General features: G+C 44.9%; 1 protein-coding gene across 1 annotated transcript in view; it reads left to right on the top strand.

Annotated features, from left to right (window-relative positions):
- The window catches only part of MPP3 (MAGUK p55 scaffold protein 3), a 55,418-nt gene extending 37,512 nt beyond the window's left edge, over positions 1 to 17,906 (top strand). Inside the window, exons 14-18 of the mRNA XM_066627578.1 lie at positions 983 to 1,063; positions 11,391 to 11,484; positions 13,619 to 13,727; positions 14,968 to 15,090; positions 17,727 to 17,906. Of these exons, the coding sequence (XP_066483675.1) occupies positions 983 to 1,063; positions 11,391 to 11,484; positions 13,619 to 13,727; positions 14,968 to 15,090; positions 17,727 to 17,906 (587 nt within the window). The remainder of the gene's footprint in view (positions 1 to 982; positions 1,064 to 11,390; positions 11,485 to 13,618; positions 13,728 to 14,967; positions 15,091 to 17,726) is intronic.
- Positions 17,907 to 18,195: the final 289 nt, after the last annotated feature.

Here is an 18,195-nt window from a genome sequence, read left to right as displayed (position 1 = left end):
TCAAAGTGGTATCTACGGGATTCCAAGGGGTTTCCCATTCATAAGTTCCTGGTCCAGCGATGGTTTCCCATTCAAGTGAGCTCCTGGTCTAGCCATCTGTTCTTGTGGTTGATCTCAGTGTAACTGAGGTTCAGATGGGATTCCTGACCTGATTTTAGAAGAGAGAAAGGTGGAACCATACTCTTGTTTCCCCAGACCTCTGTTTCTCCAGCTCTATTGGCAGCGTCCACTGGGTTGTCATAAAGAGCTAATTACAGAAATGCACCTTACATACGACTGCATGCTATTCGGAATGATGGATGATTTTCCTGTCCTTCTGGTGCTTAGAATCTATGACCAGCTACAGACCTCATGGCTACTGGAGGAGGAAGGAAGAGATGGAACGCAAGTGCCTCAGTGCACTTTCGGTCTCCATCCTTTGCTGTCATGTCTGAAATGGAGCTTTCACACTTCCCTCCACCCCAAGGAAAAATCCATGAGTTGCTTGCAATTGTGGCTGTACATGTTTCCCCATGGAGGGAGGGATGGAAATGTTATTTTGGCCATAGCAGAGAAGCAGAAAGATAGGTAGTGAGGTACTTCTGCACTCTTTGTTCCTCCATCATTCATCTCCTCCATGCCCATGACTGCTACCTGCCTTGGCCATTGGCAGAGATTGGCCATCTTCAGAGGAAAAGGAGGAGGGCCATGGGTGCCTGCAGATGCCTGATCTTGTCTGATCTCGGAAGCTAAGCAGGGTCAGGCCTGGTTAGTACTTGGATGGGAGACCGCCTGGGAATACCGGGTTCTGTAGGTTTATACCATAGTCTTTCAAGACTGAAAGTTGCCAACTATGGGTGCAAACCTATTCCTGGTCTGTATTTTTTTTCTTTTTTTAAATTTGTTGTTTTTGTTTTGGGTTCTGTCTTCTGCAGGCACCCTTATGCCTTGCATGTGCTTTGCAAACCATCCACTGACACACCTTCTTCCTCTGTCCTCTCAGGTTCTTTGGGATCCCGCTTGAATGAACTTAAGCAGAAGGTAGTGGCCGAGAACCCACAAGAATATGGGGTTGCTGTGCCACGTAAGTAATCTCTTACATGTTTATGATTTTCATTTGTCTCTGCTTTTGTTTCAACCAGGAGCTTAAATGAAATCTGTGGGAGTTCCCATGTGGACATCCATTCAGGCACTGAGCAGATGTTGCATTGCTTGGCTTCCTCAATGGTTCTGTGTCATTTGCCTTGGATCTTGCTTGGGACAGTGCAGAGGTAAAGGGTTAAATGCTCCCTCCCTCCATGCCATACTCCCGGTCTAAATCACAGCCCTGTGCAGCAGCTACTTGGCAAGAAAAGCATGTAATTGATCTGTGGAACTCTGTGCCACAGCATGTGGTGGTGATGGCTGGCCTGGATGCTTTTAAAAGAGGATTGGACAGATTTGTGAAGGAAATGTAATCTCCTGCTTCTAGAAGTAGGTTATATCTGACTGCCAGATGCAAGGGAGTACAGGATACAGGTCTCTTGTTGGCTTCTGTGGTCCCCTGAGGCATCTGGTGGGCCACTGTGAGGTACAGGAAGTTGAACTAGATGGGCCTTTGCCTGATCCAACTGGGCTCTTCTTACATTCTAAGCCTCTAACCGCAACATGATGCATTTAGTGTTGCTCATTGTTGGGCTCCAGAGAAGCCACTCATGGAAGTTAAAATACTCTAGGTGCACACCTTTATTAAGCACAATGTGAAAAAAATTGGGGAGAGAGAGAGAGAGAGAGAGAATTCCCACAACCATGCCTAGTCATGAAGAGAAAAATATGCAACTTGACAAGTACCAAGACTGGAAAATGCTCTCTGAGAAGCATGCAAGCTACGTTGAAGCCTCTGTTGACAAGTTAATTAAGTATATTTGCCCTCACAACTCAGCGTACTGGCCAGGACTGGCAGCTGAACCTGTTCCAAAATGCTGCTGTGTTTCAGTGATGGATGAGTTGTTAAGCTGTCCGTTTCTGGAACATGACAGAAAAAATGGTCCCAGAGCATCTCCATTCATAGCTGCGTGGATGTTTGTCTTGCAGCTCACTCTTCTGTCTCACTTCAGCTGCCCGTTTCTGATGATTTGAGATCTGTGCAGATGGGTCCTTTCCCCGCTGGGACCGCAAGTGCAGATGCTGCTTTCTATCTCGAAGGGTCGGAGATACACCTGAGCTTGCCCAGGGGATTCCCTTTGGCCTGCTCACTGTGATTTTCCAGCACACTCATCATCATTTACCTGGTCCTCAGAGCTTTCTATGCGGTTGGCAGGAACGTGGCATTTCAGCAGTCAAATGTCTGTCTCAGTGGGCCTTGTGGTTCCCGTTGGGATCATAATTGAAAGGGAGCAAAAAGCCATCCAGCCCCAGCCCTGCCCTAACAGTCAGCCTCCTCCACCCACTGTCAACCACAGATTCATCTGCACAACCCAGTTTGTGGTGGCCAATCCTGATGCAGATGGCAGGTGTCTACAGAGCAAAATTCCTTTGGATGGGGCCCACACTAGGAACTTCCAGGCATGGTGATAAGGAGTAAGGTCTCTAGTCAACTTTGGAGGTGCATTTCTTCCTGATACAACTGTGATAATCAGTTAGACCCTATGTGAGTGAAATCCATCCATTGACTCCCTCCCCCCCAATTGGTATTTGTGCTGGCAGACCACATGCTATGCACCTTCCTCTGATGGGCTCTGTTTCCCTCACACAGGGTTTCTCAAATTGTGGGTTGCAACCCACTTGATGGGTTACAGCTTGATGTCCAGTGGATCCTAGGTTGGGCCCTCCCACCTGCCCTTGCATCCAATTGGCTCCAAATTGGAGCCCTCTGGACACAATTGGATTGCCTCACTGGGCCTCCAGAAGCAGCCAGAAAGTTACTTCTGGTTTACTTTAGGGTTCATAAAAGTGACTTTCGGTTGCTTCCAAAGGCCTGCAGAGGCCTTCTGAGGTCTACAGAGGCCCGATGCTGGAGAAGAAGGTGGATCACAGCATCCCTCACTGCAGAACAGGGGGGTCATGTTGGGGGGAACTTTGAGAACCTCTGTCAACTGAATCTTTTGCACAGGTTAAAAGTTCAGTTCTAATTATTGAATTATTGAATTATCTAATTATTTGAAGAGCTGAGGAAGCACCCAAAATTCATGTGTTGGGGATATCAATCCTTTCTGACTCTGGCCATCTATGGTTGGCACATCCAAATTCAAATACAGTAACCAGCATCATCCACATATCCATCTTGAACTCAGTAAATATTTTTGATTCCAGCAAAGCCATTCTGTTTTCCGGGTTGGATGTCTTAATGTTCAGCTTGTGGCTATCTTCTCTGTTCTTCTCTCTAGTGCAGTGGTTCCCAAATTGTGAGCCGTGGCTGGAGCCACAGAATTCTTATGAAAAACCTGCCACCCTATGCAATGTATAGGATTGTAACCTGAATGGGGAGCCACGGTCAATGGCCAAGTAGGTTAAGGGAGTTGCCAGCCAAAAATGTTTGGGAACCACTGCTCCAAAGTGTTACACATAATGGTGCTAACTGCTTCAGGCTAATACTGCTTTTAAAAAAATCCTTTTTTTAAAAGTGTAGATAGCAACAGAAAGAACATGAATATTATCTATAGGTGTCAGTTATGAGAGTGATAACAATAAACATATACGGCAAATCACGTAGATACATCATAGCCGAGTTATATTCAGGTCAAACAGATGGGTGGTGGATTGCATCAAATAAAAGGCATGCTTAAAACTGAAGCTTCATATTAATTGGCGAAATGCAGCCCCAGGATCCCAATTCTGCAATGCTCAGGTTGTGGAACTCCCTGCCCTTGGAGGCTAGTTTAGTCCCCTCACTTATGCCATCCTGAACTTCCTTGGAGGAAGGATGAGATGGAAATGTTAGTTGTACTAATGATCTTGAAAAGAGAACCAAGTTCATCTGCTTTTTAAAAGCCCTGCTTTGTTTGACAGCTAGATTAAAGGGCTCTAAACTTTTCAGCATGAGGGCCTTATCACATATCTGACATGGCACTGAGAGCCAGAAAACAAATACATTAGAGATGGAAGAGGGATGGATTTTGAAAAAAGATTGGATGATGGCATCTGGCCTGGATGCCTTTAAAAGGGGATTGGACAAGTTTCTGAAGGAAAAATCCATTACGGGTTACAAGCCATGATGTGTATGTGCAACCTCCTGATTTTAGAAATGGGCTATGTCAGAATGCCAGATGCAAGGGAGGGCACCAGGATGCAGGTCTCTTGTTATCTAGTGTGCTCCTTTGGGGCATTTGGTGGGCCGCTGTGAGATACAGGAAGCTGGACTAGATGGGCCTATGGCCTGATCCAGTGGGGCTGTTCTTAAGTAGAGGGCAAAATTGATTTGCGCAGCAAGAGGGGGAATGGATTTTGAAAAGGAAAATTCATTTTGGGACAATGGATTTTTGAAAGGAGGAATATGGTAGGAAATCAATATTTTTGGAAAAATTTTTTGAAGGGAAAATTATTTGGACGGATAGGAGAGAGAATGTGATGGAGGGATAAAAAACTGGGGAACAATTGAGTAATTAGTAAAGTTGGGAGAAATCTAAGAAATGAATTAATTTGTAAAGAACAAACATGCTTTCAGTATGTATTGGATAGATGGTGCTGACTGACCAGCAGTCTGATCAGGGTCTTGAATGTATCGGGAACTCCTTTTCTCAGGTTTCCAAAGGGTGTGATATAATTCAGAGTTGAGAATCAGGCAGAAGTTGCTTTTGCTGTCTTCCTCTCTCTGTCTATCCCCATGCACCCACACCACAGCCCGCAGCTACAGAGCCTTCTGGGGTGATGTTCAGGGGTAGCCTCCTCAGTGGAAGCATCTCTCTGCACAAGGCCCTGTGTATCTGGCCTATCAGCAGTTGCTGTGGACCAGAACAGTCAAGCTACCCCACCACATGCCGTGGGCTGAATAAAATCCTCCAGCAGGCCGGATGTGACCCCCCCCCTCCCGGGCCACTGTTTGGAGACCCCTGATCCAGATTGTCAATTTTTTGGAACAGCAGTTTAGCCCAGAAAACATTGGCAAAGGCAAGGCTAGAGAGATGGAGAAGGAAAATCAATTTCATGTGGAAGGGATAGCACGCCTTGCTTCAACTACATTAGAAGGAGTAAAATGAAATCTGGTTTTCAGCTGTGGCCCCCAAATAAAGATGTGGCAAGGGCAGCGCAAGCAACTCAGTATGGTTTTCAAGTACACAGAATTGAATAAGAGCACCAGTGCTAGAATAAACAATAACTGATAATAACGGTAGCATTTGTCAAATACAGAAGGAAAGGCCTAGTTTGGGGGAAACTCATACAGATTCTTGTGATGTCGAGCCAAGTGTAGAATATCATTCCTGGCATCAGCAAAGATGATACTGGGGAGGTGGCAGAGTAGAGACAATTTCATGGGGGGGGGGGGAGGCAAATAAGTTGCTTTGTTTCAACTAAGTTTGGAGGGGAATAATGAAATCTGGCATTCAACAGTGGCCCTGGAATCAGGGGGCGGCACAAGTGACCCAGGGCAGCTTTCAAGCAAAACAGAATTGAATCGGAGCAGCAAATGCTAGAAGAACAACGGCTGATGCATAATTGAAACATTTGTAAAACACAGAGGAAAGCCTTGCGTAGGGAACGAATGAGGAAACGTTTGCGATGTCAAGCCAGATGCAGAAGATCATTTTTGGCATCAGGAAAGGCACGAGGGAAATAAGGCACGTTGCTTGAAGGCAAGGACGTCCATGACACAGAATACAGGCAGCCGTAAATTAATGAGCAATGAGTGAGGAAGGCCGTGTGTGCTCTGTGCTGTGACAATCCAAATTCTCCCTTATGTTTTCCAATTCTTTGCAAGAAAAGAGGAATCCTGCAACCTTTGCGTCCCGTCTGAGCCCAGAAACTCACCTGGAGTTGAGAGCAGTTGGCGAAGGGCAGCCAAACAGAGAGCTGGTCAGGCTAGGGAACTGCGGAACCTGGGCAGCATCTGAAACGCTGTTGTAAGGATGACTTACAGTGCTTTGCCTCGCAAGTGAAGCTGCAAGGGGTTTAAAGGAGTGGTGCTCCTCAGCACCCAGATTGCTGCCTCCAAGGAGCAGGAAGCTTTGGGTGCCCTCCTGGGAGAAAGTGGGGTACAAATCAAGCCAAGAAATAAACACAACTGAAGTACAAAGAATCTAGGAGAGGCAATAGCCACTGAAGGACAGCTGGAATGGCCTAGAGTTGAGTCTCCTGCCTTCTTTGAAAGAGAGGCCTTAGCAGAACCTTGGGTGATTGGTGGGTTGATTCATACTCTGTGCCTGATCACTTGTCCAATTCACAGGTTCTGTAGTCAGTCTCCCACTTCAGGCTCTTGGTTTTTTTTTTTTATCCAACACGCCTGCTGCATGAGCAGAAGGCACTTTCTGTTGCAGAACATTTGAGGGGTTACATTGATTCTGGGAGTGGGCACCATTTGCCCCTCATTAACTCTGTGTCCTCTGGGCAGAGTTTCAAAGGTTAAGTCACAAACCTACCAACTCTCTCACTTTGGACAGGAGGCAGTCAATTCCCCCCCCCCTCCTGTTTTAATAGTTGACTTCCTAACTTAGGCGGCTGTTCCAGGCCTTTCACCTTCATTCTGATTTCCTAAGCAACACTAGTGTGGGTGAAGTGCCTCGGGAGGACCGCTGAGCTTGCTAGATGGAAAGGCGAAGCACTTGGCCACCCAGTTCACCTCCCTTTTCCACCTCATTTGCAAGTTAATTAAGATAACGGTACATAGTGTCTGTGGCCTTGAAGCTCAGCAAGAAGACAGCCAAAATGGTGTACCTTTAGGACTATGTTCTGAATTAATGCAAATACTGTATTTGGTTGTCTTATCTTTGGGCATGTATTCTGATTGAAGTAATGGAGAAAGAGGGTTGGAGGCTTTGAACAGGGGAAGGCAGCTAAGGCAGTATCTTACCTGTAAGTCCCATTAAACTCAGGGACTTGCTTCTGAGTAGGCGTGGACAGGATTGTGCTTTCAGATCTTTTTGGATGTTCAGGTTTATTGAGAAAAAATATATCCTACCTTTCTGGTCCCAAAAAATGGACCACCCAAGGTGGCATTCATTAAAATAAACCCATTACTTAGGACAATGGTTCTCGAACTGTGGGTCTGGGCCCACTAGTGGGTCATCATGACCCAATTTTTTTGTGGTTTACAAAATGGACAGGGCAGATTAGGCTACGTGCATCAAGGATTAAACAAGTTGCTACTTGGGGAGGGGCACTGCTGCCCCTTCACCGTTATAGTCACACCCCTTCGCATTTATAAATCAGACAGTAGCCTCTACAGCAGTGGTTCCCAAACTGTGGATTGGGACCCATGGGTGGGTCACGACCCAGTTTTTGGTGGGTTGCAAAGCCCAGAAAGAGCCTCCAGTGAAAACACTTAATGATGGAAAGATCAGATAACTAATCGCCTGAAACCCTGAAATTATTCCAAAATCAAATAGCTGCAAATTGCCCTGCAAAGAACTCAGTTCCTGCAGTTTGCAAGGAATTCAGCCCCTTGTAGTTTGCAAGCTTGTGTAATTATAGACAGATAAAATGTTTGGGCATCTTTTTTCTAATTATTATTACTTGTAAGTAGAATTATTTTTTTCTAGATATCTTTTTTTTTTTTAAGTCTTTTGAACCTAGGTGGGTCCTGATAGATTGTCATTTTAAAAAGTGGGTCTCTGTGCTAAAAAGTTTGGGAACCACTGCTTTAGGGCTTCTAAAATCAATCCGTTCAGGTTCAATGGTCTGCTGAAAAAAGATGCTCTTAGGCCATTAAAGGAGAGGCTAAACAGAGTTTCCTGGAGTGAGGGATTCTAGAGATTGGGTACAGTCAAATCGGTACTTTCTCACAAACCCCGGCCAACCACACCTCAAGTGAGAGCAAGATAAGTAAGAAGCTGGTGGATATGAAGTCTTATACAGGCGCCCCCCTGTATCCATGGGGGATACGTTCCCACCCCTCCCATAGATACAGAAACTACAGATAACAGGGGCCCCTATATATGGAGAAGTACAAAACAGGAACACGGAAAGCAGGCGGGCAGCTTGGACACTAGAGGGAGGAGACTCAGAACCCAATCCTCTCCCGTTTTCCACTGCTGGTGCAGCCGTGTAAATGGGGCATGCACTGCATCCTGTATTGCAGAGGCAGTCACAGAATGCTCCTTAAGGTATGGGAACATTTGTTCCCTTACCTTGGGGCAGCATTGCGGCTACACTGGTGCTGGAAAATTGGACAGGATTGGACCCTAAGTGAACATTAACAGGAAGCTCCCTGCTCCCTGCTTCCTGTTAATGTTCTGACTGTGTCCCTCTAGAATCCGTGCTGCCTGCTTGCTTTCTGTAAAAGAAAGAAACGTACTTGCTTGGCACCAGGGTAAAGAAGATAAACAAAGGTACTGAGCAGGGGGGCAGGCATGGAGAACAGCAGAGAACTAAATCCGTGGGTGACGGATCTGCAAATACAGGGTGAGTGCCTGTAATAAGAACAAAGCAGTTACATTCCTGGATTAGATGAAGGGTCCATCTTGGCTGGTGCTCTTTCCAGCAGTGACCTATCACATGCATTTGAAAAGCTCACAAAGAGGAAAGTAACAATTCTCCCCTGTTGTCTATCTGCCCTTGGCAGTATTCCACTCTGAACCTGGAGGTTCCATTTGCTTGCCATAGCCATTGGCAGTCCATGAATTGGTCTTATCATTCCAATGCCATCTAAGCTGGTGGCTGCCATCATCACGTCCTTTGGCAGGGAAATTACGTTGAGTATAATTTGGGTTGTCCTGTGAAGTACATTTTTCTGTTCAAGATCTTTTAAGGATCAACTACACTGCTTGACACAAAATGTTAACCATTATGGAAGCGGATAAAACCTTTCCGTCTCCACATTCTGATTTAAATTTTAGATATTTCTATCCTAACACCACTTTGTTGCCATTTTTACGGAAGCAATTGTTGTTTTTTCCTTATCAAACCTTGTTTTTTCTATATTGGATTGCTTCCAGTGTGGGTACTGCCTGTTCTCTCATATTTATATTTTTTTTCTTTGTACTTGCAGTATTTATACTTTTGTTGCAAAATAACTTCTCTTATATTTTCTTTGTCAGTCTTTTACCACCCACGCCACGATTCTCATCTGCTTCCAAGCCTCTAAGCACTTCCAGCTATTTTGTATATCATGACTAGAAACAATCAATTCTCATCCAATATATTACTTTGTTAAACCATAAAATGCAAACGGTTTTTTAATTAGCCCTTCCATTAATTGTCTATTCCGTGGTTTGAGGACGAGTCGTTAAGCCACTGCTTTAAAAGATTTCTGAAGTTATTCAGATAGTTCAAGCCAAATCTTTTATGGCAAGCCAATTGTTCCAATTAAAATACTGCATTATGATAGCTTGAATAACCTCAAAGCTGCTTGAAAGGATTTGACCCTCCTGATGATCTCTTTTAATTTCATTTTAACTATTCTCATGTTTGGTGAAATTCTCCCTTCTGAAATCCACTGTGTTAGAATTTCTGTGCTGTTTAAGCTCCTGCTTTTACATTCTTTTTATTAGCCAAAGAAAACAATTTTTTTTCCAGGGACGCTTTCTAAAAAGTATTGCTAGAGGGCTGAATTGAGCTGGATTTTTAAAAGGATGGTTTATTGATGTTGGTTTAAAATGTTTTGTTAACAGATGCATTGCTTTAATTTTGGCCCTGATCCAGCTGCTGGGACTGCATGAGCATAGCCCTGTGATACAATTAACATTGGCATTGATTAACTTTTGAGAAGAGGTACAGAGGGCTGGATTTAATAACTATCCCTCCAACCTCATTCTGACTAAACAGGGAATTGGTGTAACTGTTGGCTGCTGGATGAAGACACAGTTTGAGCTGTAAAAGTCTCTTAGGGGTTATTTTGTGGGATGTTGAGTAATGACTTCAGAGGTCCAGTGTGTCTAATGGTTAGAGACCTGGGTTCAAACCTCCCTTCAGCCATGAAGCTGAGTGTTAGTGGAACAGTAAATGTAATGAATTCCTCACGAGGAAGCTGCTTGAACCATTCCCTAATGAGGCCATGCCATATCTCTGAAACTAGAGGTGATAGATCAAAACTGATGCCATTTTTGGAATCAGTGCCCCAAATTCATATAAAACCACCATAAATTTTGAAAAAAGATTTTCTGACAGTCAGATTTGCAGGCCTGTGTAATGGAACTTTGTCTTCTACAGATTTAAAACAAATTGAAAGGAGGGGGCAAGTATTAAGTTTACATGAAATTTTTACATTGGTGACCTAGTGGCAGGCATCTTTGGCAAATTGTGTCCTAGTCACATGCTCACAAATTAAGAATACTAATTAGAATTCTAATTATTTTCTGATACTAATTAGCTGAGTCCCTGGGACATCACAGAACACCCTTCCTGGGGTGGTTCTTCAGCCTAAAAACCAAACTTTGTCAAATGTAATCAAAATAATAATCAGATTTGATACGATTGGTCAAATGTGTGAGTCTAGGAAGAGCACTTGACGTAAACAAAAAAAAATTGCAGACAGCCCACTGGAAGCAGGGAGAAGGGACAAAGGAAATGAGGAAATTGGTATTCATCGTGAAGACTGGTATGTGCGGTGTTTGAAAAGTGTTGGCAGAGGAAAGCCTGGTTCCCCCCCGTTGGGGCAGAAAAATGATGCTGGCTTTCATTTTAATGCATGTCTGTACAAAGGGGAACTCTGCAGCCTCTGCCAAGGTACGCACTGTGAGGCCTGCTGTTGCTAAGTGGCTATTGAGAGGAGATGCAAGATGACCAAAGAGAAGAAAGGGTCTGGCTCGCTTTGGTTCACTCATTATGCCTGTGCAAAAGCCTTTTAACAGATGGTGCTGGTGCAAACCGATGCCATTTGGGCAGCTGTGACACGTCCACCCGCACAGGTCACGGGGAGGCTTTTATCAAGCTCACCATCTTGGTATGAAGTCAACTGGACTCTCCTTCTCTTTGATCCCCCCCCCCTTCCTGCCTGTGTCACTGGTGGACTGAGAGAAATGATTCACAGTATGTGCTCTGCACAAGCCTGAAGTATATTCAGATGGCCTCTTGGGCTCAGTTCCCGGCCCCCAGTGCTTCGCAGCCTGGCATTACCCTGCACATGCCTGATCTTGTCTGATCTTGGAAGCTAAGCAGGATCAGGCCCGGTTAGTACTTGGATGGGAGACCGCCTGGGAATACCGGGTGCTGTAGGCTTATACCATAGTCTTTCCAGACTGAAGGTTGCCAACCAAAATAACCAATCCAAACCAAATGCTGCCCTGCAAACAGCGATGCTATATGGAGTTGTGGCCCAGCCTTGGTGTTCCTCTCTCTTTCAGATACCACCAGGTCCAAAAAGAGTCACGAAAAGGAAGGTGTGGAGTACAACTTTGTTTCAAAGCAGTCGTTCGAGACCGATGTGCAGCATAACAAGTAGGCTTTGCTTGTGCATGCGCGGGGGGGGGGAGACAGGGAGGAATGGTGTCTCTCTTCTAGTCCACAGTCAGGATCTCTTATCGATGCTGAATGGGCTCTGATCAGGCCCTTGTTTCAGGGAAGCAGCAGTTGCCCTGAGCCTCACATGGGCCATGCCACTGCTTCATGATATGTATCTTCCCCTCCTCCTGGTTTCAAGATGACATGTTCTAGCCCCATCTTATTCCTCTATAGTCTTTTCTACCATCCACTGCCATGTTGTTGTTTTTTTACTCTCTGATCTACTATGAGACTATGAATGCATTCAGTCTACTCTGACCCATTTATTTATTACTGTATTTATATACCATACTTCTCAGACTCAGGGCAGTTTATGTAGGCAGGCTGACCATAAACCCCATTTTTTTTAGAGTTTCCATAAGCAGGGGAGTCACTAGGGTTTGTGTCGCCAGATGCGAAACCTCATTGCATAACCCCCATGATGAACCTCCTCCTGTAGCACTCGGAAATGCTACCTGTTCCACACACAGAGCCAGCTAGGCAGATGGAGCTCGGGGTCTCAATGAGATGGGTACAAGCCATGATGTGTACGCACAACCTCCTGTTTTTAGAAATGGGTTATGTCAGAATACCAGATGCAAGGGAGGGCACCAGGATGCAGGTCTCTTGTTATCTGGTGTGCTCCCTGGGGCATTTGGTGGGCTGCTGTGAGATGCAGGAAGCTGGACTAGATGGGTCTATGGCCTGATCCAGTGGGGCTGTTCTTATGTTCTTATGAGACTGTGGTGTTGGGAGGAGGGGCTTAGATTCGTTAGGCACTGGGGAGCATTTTGGGACAAGCCAATTTTGTACAAGAGGGATGGGCTTCACTTGAACCAAAACGGAACCAGACTGCTGGTGCGTAACATAAAAAAGGTGCCAGCTTTTAAACTGAACCCTGGGGGAAAGCTGACAGGATCTGAGTGGCATCCGGTTCAAGATTCCCCATCCCTCTGGGGTTAGAGAACAACAAGAAAATGGCAGAGTAGGAATTAAATGAGAGTTAAGAGTGGAAGCATGATGGGATGTGACAGCCGGTCCAGCAAAATGAGAGGCTGTGGGGATAAAGGTGCAAATAAGCAGCCCTTCTTGGGGAAACCCATATATAGGTGCTTTTATGCAAACGCCCGAAGTCTTCAACCAAAAATGGGAGAACTTGATTGTATTGTGCTAGGGAATACCACAATCCCAGGCTATAAACTCTATAGGAAGGTCAGGGAGGGGCATGTTGGGGTGGCCATCTATGTTAAAGAAGAGGTGGAATATAGCAGAGTAGAGACTGAAGTCAGGACCACCTCCGCCATAGAATCACTGTGGGTTAAACTACCAGAACCAAGGAGCGATATAATAGTGGGGGCATGCTATCATCCTCCAGACCAAAAACCTGAAGGGGACCTTGAAACAAGGAAACAAATCAGGGAGGTGTCAAAGTGGGATTAGGATAGGGTTGTAATCATGGGGGACCAATTGTCATCATCTTGACTGAGTCAATTTGTGCTCTGGTCAAGAAAGAGAGACTGGATTTCTTGACATGTTAAATGACTGCATCTTGGAGCAACTAGTCATGGAGACCACCAGAGGACAGGTGACCCTGGATTTAATATTGTGCGGTACTCAGGACCTGGTTAGGGATGCGAATGTTACTGAGCCATTGGGGAACAGTGACCATGCTGCGATCTGTTTTGCCATGCATGTCAGGGGAAGACTGCCAAGCAAATCTGACACAAAAACCCTTGACTTTCAAAGGACAGACTTTCCTCAGATGAGGAGGCTAGTTAGAAAGAAGTTGAAAGGGATGGTAAAAAGAATCCTTCTGGGAATTTTATGACCACCTCAGCAATACGTATCTGAAGAAGTTTATTACCAGCCATGAGACTGGGCCAGCATCTGTATGTGGAAAGGGTTCTCATTTGATTCTCATGTGGATGCCAGAAGGTTGAAAGGCAGGACCCCCTTTTGTTTGTGTTGTCTGTGGCAAACCTTTTTTCCAGCCATAGTGTATTTATAATGTATAATAAGCTGCGGGCACATTTCAACTGCTGTCTTGTTCTGAGAGAACTGATGTTTCAATGCATTCCCTCAATGTTCATAGATTTGTGGAGCATGGAGAGTATAAGGAGAACCTCTATGGAACAAGCCTGGAGGCAATACAGTCCATCATGTCCAAAAATAAAATTTGCCTTGTAGATGTCGTGCCTGAGGTAAACTCTGATGATGATTTTTTTTTAAATCTCACTTTTGGATCTCCCATTCATTTCGTTGTCTCTTTGTCCATGAAACTCAGGTCAGCTCACACAACTTGGCCTTTGCATGTTCGGTTTTGCCAGATCAGCTTAGGTTTTTGTCGCCCAGTGATGTGGATTAGAATCTTGATTATCCGGGACTACCAACCTGCTCATTGAACCCTTGGCATTCTTAGCTAGCAAACACTAATGGGCTTAAACTAAGAGGCTGACTTGGAGAAAGTTGCACTGGAGTCAATGGCATGAGGACATTATGGACTATATTCTTAATAAATAAGTTAATAAAGTTAAATAAATAATTTATTTAAAATAATTTATTTAAGTTAATAAATAAGTTAATAAAGTTAATAATAATCCTAAGAAAGTGAATCCTGACTAACCACCATTGAAATTGGTGTGGTAAGTTACTTATGACTAACTTAAATCCCATCATTTCAGGGGGACTTAGTCATGACTAACTTTTGTAGGGTACAGCCCAATAGACCCATATGTAATATTACATTTGGGGGAAAAATTGTTAAATGGGCTGGAGACAGCTACAGATGCACTCGAAAGAATCTGGCTTTCTAGATCCACATACAGAAAAGAAACTACTTTGCTGCTGTTCTAGTTGTATTTGACTGGATGACTCTCTAGAGATGTAAGATACTATATATTGTATCCCTGGTGCCTTTTAAGGGCCATGTGCAGCTTTTTGAGGAGAGATTGTGTACAAACCTGGAGTGCAGTTCTCATCCATATGTTGATATTGCCCCATTTGATGTTGTTCTTCAGCTGATCTTGGGACAGTAGTGAACTGATATCTAGGTACTTTTGGTAAACCATAGGAAAGCAAAAATCCTGAAGCCAAATCCACAAAGAGGTTCTGATGGTTGGATGATGAGACCTGCTTAGCTTTGGCAAGGTGGCTGCAAAACGTGCAGCACTAGTGCCAGGTAGCTGGGGCCCTGGAACAAATTCTTGCCCCCCATAGTGTTCCTGTCCAGTGTTCTTAACCAGCTGCACCTTCTAATGGGCATGGGCCATTGGCCAGTATTTAATCTGGCCAATTGCTAATGTCACCCCCAATCATATGACTTCAGACCATGCCTTAGGATAGTGGTTGAATCTTGGCTCCCTTTCCCCACTGTCTGTCCTCATTTGGCCTTTGGTTTGGTTTTTTCTCTTTAAAAATTGTGGCCTCTATTTCTGTTTGCAGGCAATGAAGCACTTGAGGACAGCAGAGTTCAAGCCATATGTTGTCTTTGTGAAGCCTCTTGTCCCAGAAAAGAAAAAGAATGCACCGACTACTCTACAGACAGAGGAAATCTGTGTTCCACTTGTAAGTATTTCAGGCAAAAGGCTGGTTCACACAAGGGCTCTTCACCAGAAGATGACTTTTGTCACCAGTTCTCCATGGCATAACAGAGTGGGAAAGTGCCCTAATATGGTAACACTATGAATCCAAAGCTCCCCCCTCCCTGAATATATTATAAAGCAACCCTTTTTCAAAGTGTAGTAATTTGTGATCTTTTACAAGCAGGAATCCCTGTTGCTAGATGGTTTTATTATATGTATATGAGAGGAAGGCCCTTCTTGCCTTTTGTGAATTGGGTAGAACAATACTTATTTTTCATTAAGAAAAAATAAAGGCTTTCAGAGAATGAAAACATACGGCTGACCATTGTTCTGAAATGTTTCCATTCCAACAAGCTGCAAGCAAAATTCAGCTCTCAACACGATGATCAGAATATTTCCCATCAAGAGCTGAAGTACGTCAATTTTATAAACTGAACCAGAATTGACCCGATATTTTTTTCTGAACCTCTCAAAAGTTGATTGAGCTACACCTTTCTTCCAGTTTAGTGGCTATACATATTTTTGCCACATGCAATAGGTTTGATACTAATTCTCAATCTTCCTTTATGTCTGTATTTCTAACTAGCCAAGAATAACTGTTATGGGATCCAGAGGTGTAGTTTCACCTGTCATTTTTGAATTTTTTTTCTAATATTTCTTTCCAAAACATAAAACTATTATTAGACAAAACCAAAATAGATGAAGGGCGCAATCCAAACCCGCGCTGGAGCAGGCAAGCCAGGAGGCTTGCGCTGCATCCAGCGTGGGTTTGTTGGCAGCAGTGGCTCAGTCAGAGGCAAGGGGAAGCTCTTCCCCTTACCCCTGGGTAAGGTTTGCTGGCCCCAATGGGTCTCCTCGGACCTGCGCCACCTCCGTTCTACACAGGGACGGGGGTTGGGATCCGGCATAACTGCTGGGTCCCAGCCCCGCCTCCAGCTCCCCGCGCACCCACCCCTGGGGCTGCCCGTCGCCCACCCTCCCCTGCCCAGAAACACCTCCTTCCCTCCTCCTCCCTGCCCCTCCATGCCTACCTTTGCCACTTGTGCCGGCGCGAGCGTGCCGACACAAGCAGCTGTGGGGAAGCCACGGTGGAGGCTTATGCCAGCCTCCACAGCCCAGCGCTTCTCAGAGTGCCAGCCTGGCTTCCCTGCGAGGAGGCGCAAACATGCTTTACGGCACGTTTGCAATGCTCTTATGCCGGCCCAAGGGACTTGGGCCGTCATAAGGTGCCCTTCAGATTGCGCCCCAAAACTGCATCACCAACAATTACCTTGCTAGATGGTTAGATGTCATATGTTAGATGACTTTTAATTATGTCTAGCCCTAGTCACAAGTTTAGGCCTTCGGGACAAGATAAGGCTCTCAGGCAATAGAATCAGACATATGGGAGTGACATAATAGAGCAGCCAGTCGGTCTGGGAAATAGGTAGTGGATAGCAGATTAGGTTGGGCTGCAGTACCAAGACAATCTGCTCCGCTGGTGGTCAGACCTTATACCTGGGCATGTGTCCTGAAGACCCAGTCAGGCTCTGCTTAACAAGCCCTTCAGTGTCTCTGGTTGGCAGTATCCATAGGCTGATTGTGGTCTGTGAGCCATTAGGTCGGGTGGGCCATCACGATGCTAGTGGGCAATCCGGAACATGGGATATAGCTGCTCCTGGGCTTCAAATATGGAGGTGCAGTTCCCCATACAACAGTGGTTCTCACAAATTTAGCACCGGGACCCACTTTTTAGAATGAGAATCTGGCAGGACCCACCAGAAGTGATGTCATGACCAGAAGTGACGTCATTAGGCAGGAAAAGTTTTACAATCCTAGGCTGCAATCCTACCCACGCTTACCCAGGAGGAAGTCCCATTGACTATCATTGTTAAAAGAATATACATAGTAGCTTATTAAAAGTACAGGTCTGTAACATTTCCCCAGATGCAGTCACATACCATGGTAGCATCCAGTTTAATATATTAAAAACAAAATATTGAAATGAATGGGAACCTACCTGAAATTGGCTCATGACCCACCTAGTGGGTCCCGACCCACTGTTTGAGAAACACTGCCATACACAAACTTGTTTGTTCCTCCCTGGACTATGATGAAGGCACCACCAATCCATGTCTTCCATGGTTGGCTCATCTACATCCACACCTGGTTCTTTCTGAAGGTTGGGCACAGTGTCTCATCTTTTTGGAGACAATAGCCAGCTCACTATGTGGGGCTGTGAGAGATTCATATTGCTCCTGCTGCATTTGCCTTGAAATTACCTTGTATCCTACACTGCTGTTTCTTATGTTCTTATTTAAATTGGTGTGCGATGAGAAATTTTGTAGTTTGAAGATGAAATGCACATTATGCCAAGAAATTGTGAATTCCGGCTGATTGGCAAGCAAATAGATTGCCAGGGAAGTTGACTGGAGGAGCTGGTATAACCATAATTTGGTTTTGGTAGGTTTGTCCCGCACATGATAAAATGTGCTGTCTCTCTGGATTCCTAGATCTGAAGATTTTCTTTCTTGGCTAGTGCCAAGAGGTTGTGCACCCCTGTTGAATTCCCTTTGTTTAAGCACAGAACAGACTTGCCCCGAGTATCATCTTGGGTTGTCTTCCTGTCTTGATTTTCAGGATGAGGAGCAGCAAGAAATGGTGAACTCAGCAGCCTTCATTGAAGAACAGTATGGCCACCTGATTGACACTGTCCTGGTGAAAGAAGATCTCCATAGTGCCTGCAACCAGTTGAGAACCATTTTGGAGAAACTGAGCACGGACTCCTTTTGGGTGCCAGTCTCTTGGGTCAGGTCGTAGTCTGCTGTGCCAAGAAAAAAAGGAGATGTACCTGTTTGAAAATATGCTGTAAATAGAACGGATGATCAAAAGGGAAAAAAAATATTGCTGGAGCTGCCAGCTTGCTTGGAAAAGCGGCAAACTGCTCTTCATCTGGGAACATATTCTGATGTAATCATTTCCTCCACAGAAATGGAAAACCTTGCAGTGGAATGAAAAATCCCCTCAGGACACAGTTGAGAGGTGTACAATAAGTTTCTTCCAGTTTCCAGGTGTCTGAATGGAATTGTCTCTAGCTTTTTTTGTACCT

The sequence above is a fragment of the Tiliqua scincoides genome, chromosome 5 (genome assembly GCF_035046505.1).
Source record: "Tiliqua scincoides isolate rTilSci1 chromosome 5, rTilSci1.hap2, whole genome shotgun sequence".
In the NCBI taxonomy this organism is placed as follows: domain Eukaryota; kingdom Metazoa; phylum Chordata; class Lepidosauria; order Squamata; family Scincidae; genus Tiliqua; species Tiliqua scincoides.
This window is presented reverse-complemented; position numbering and strand designations above follow the sequence as displayed.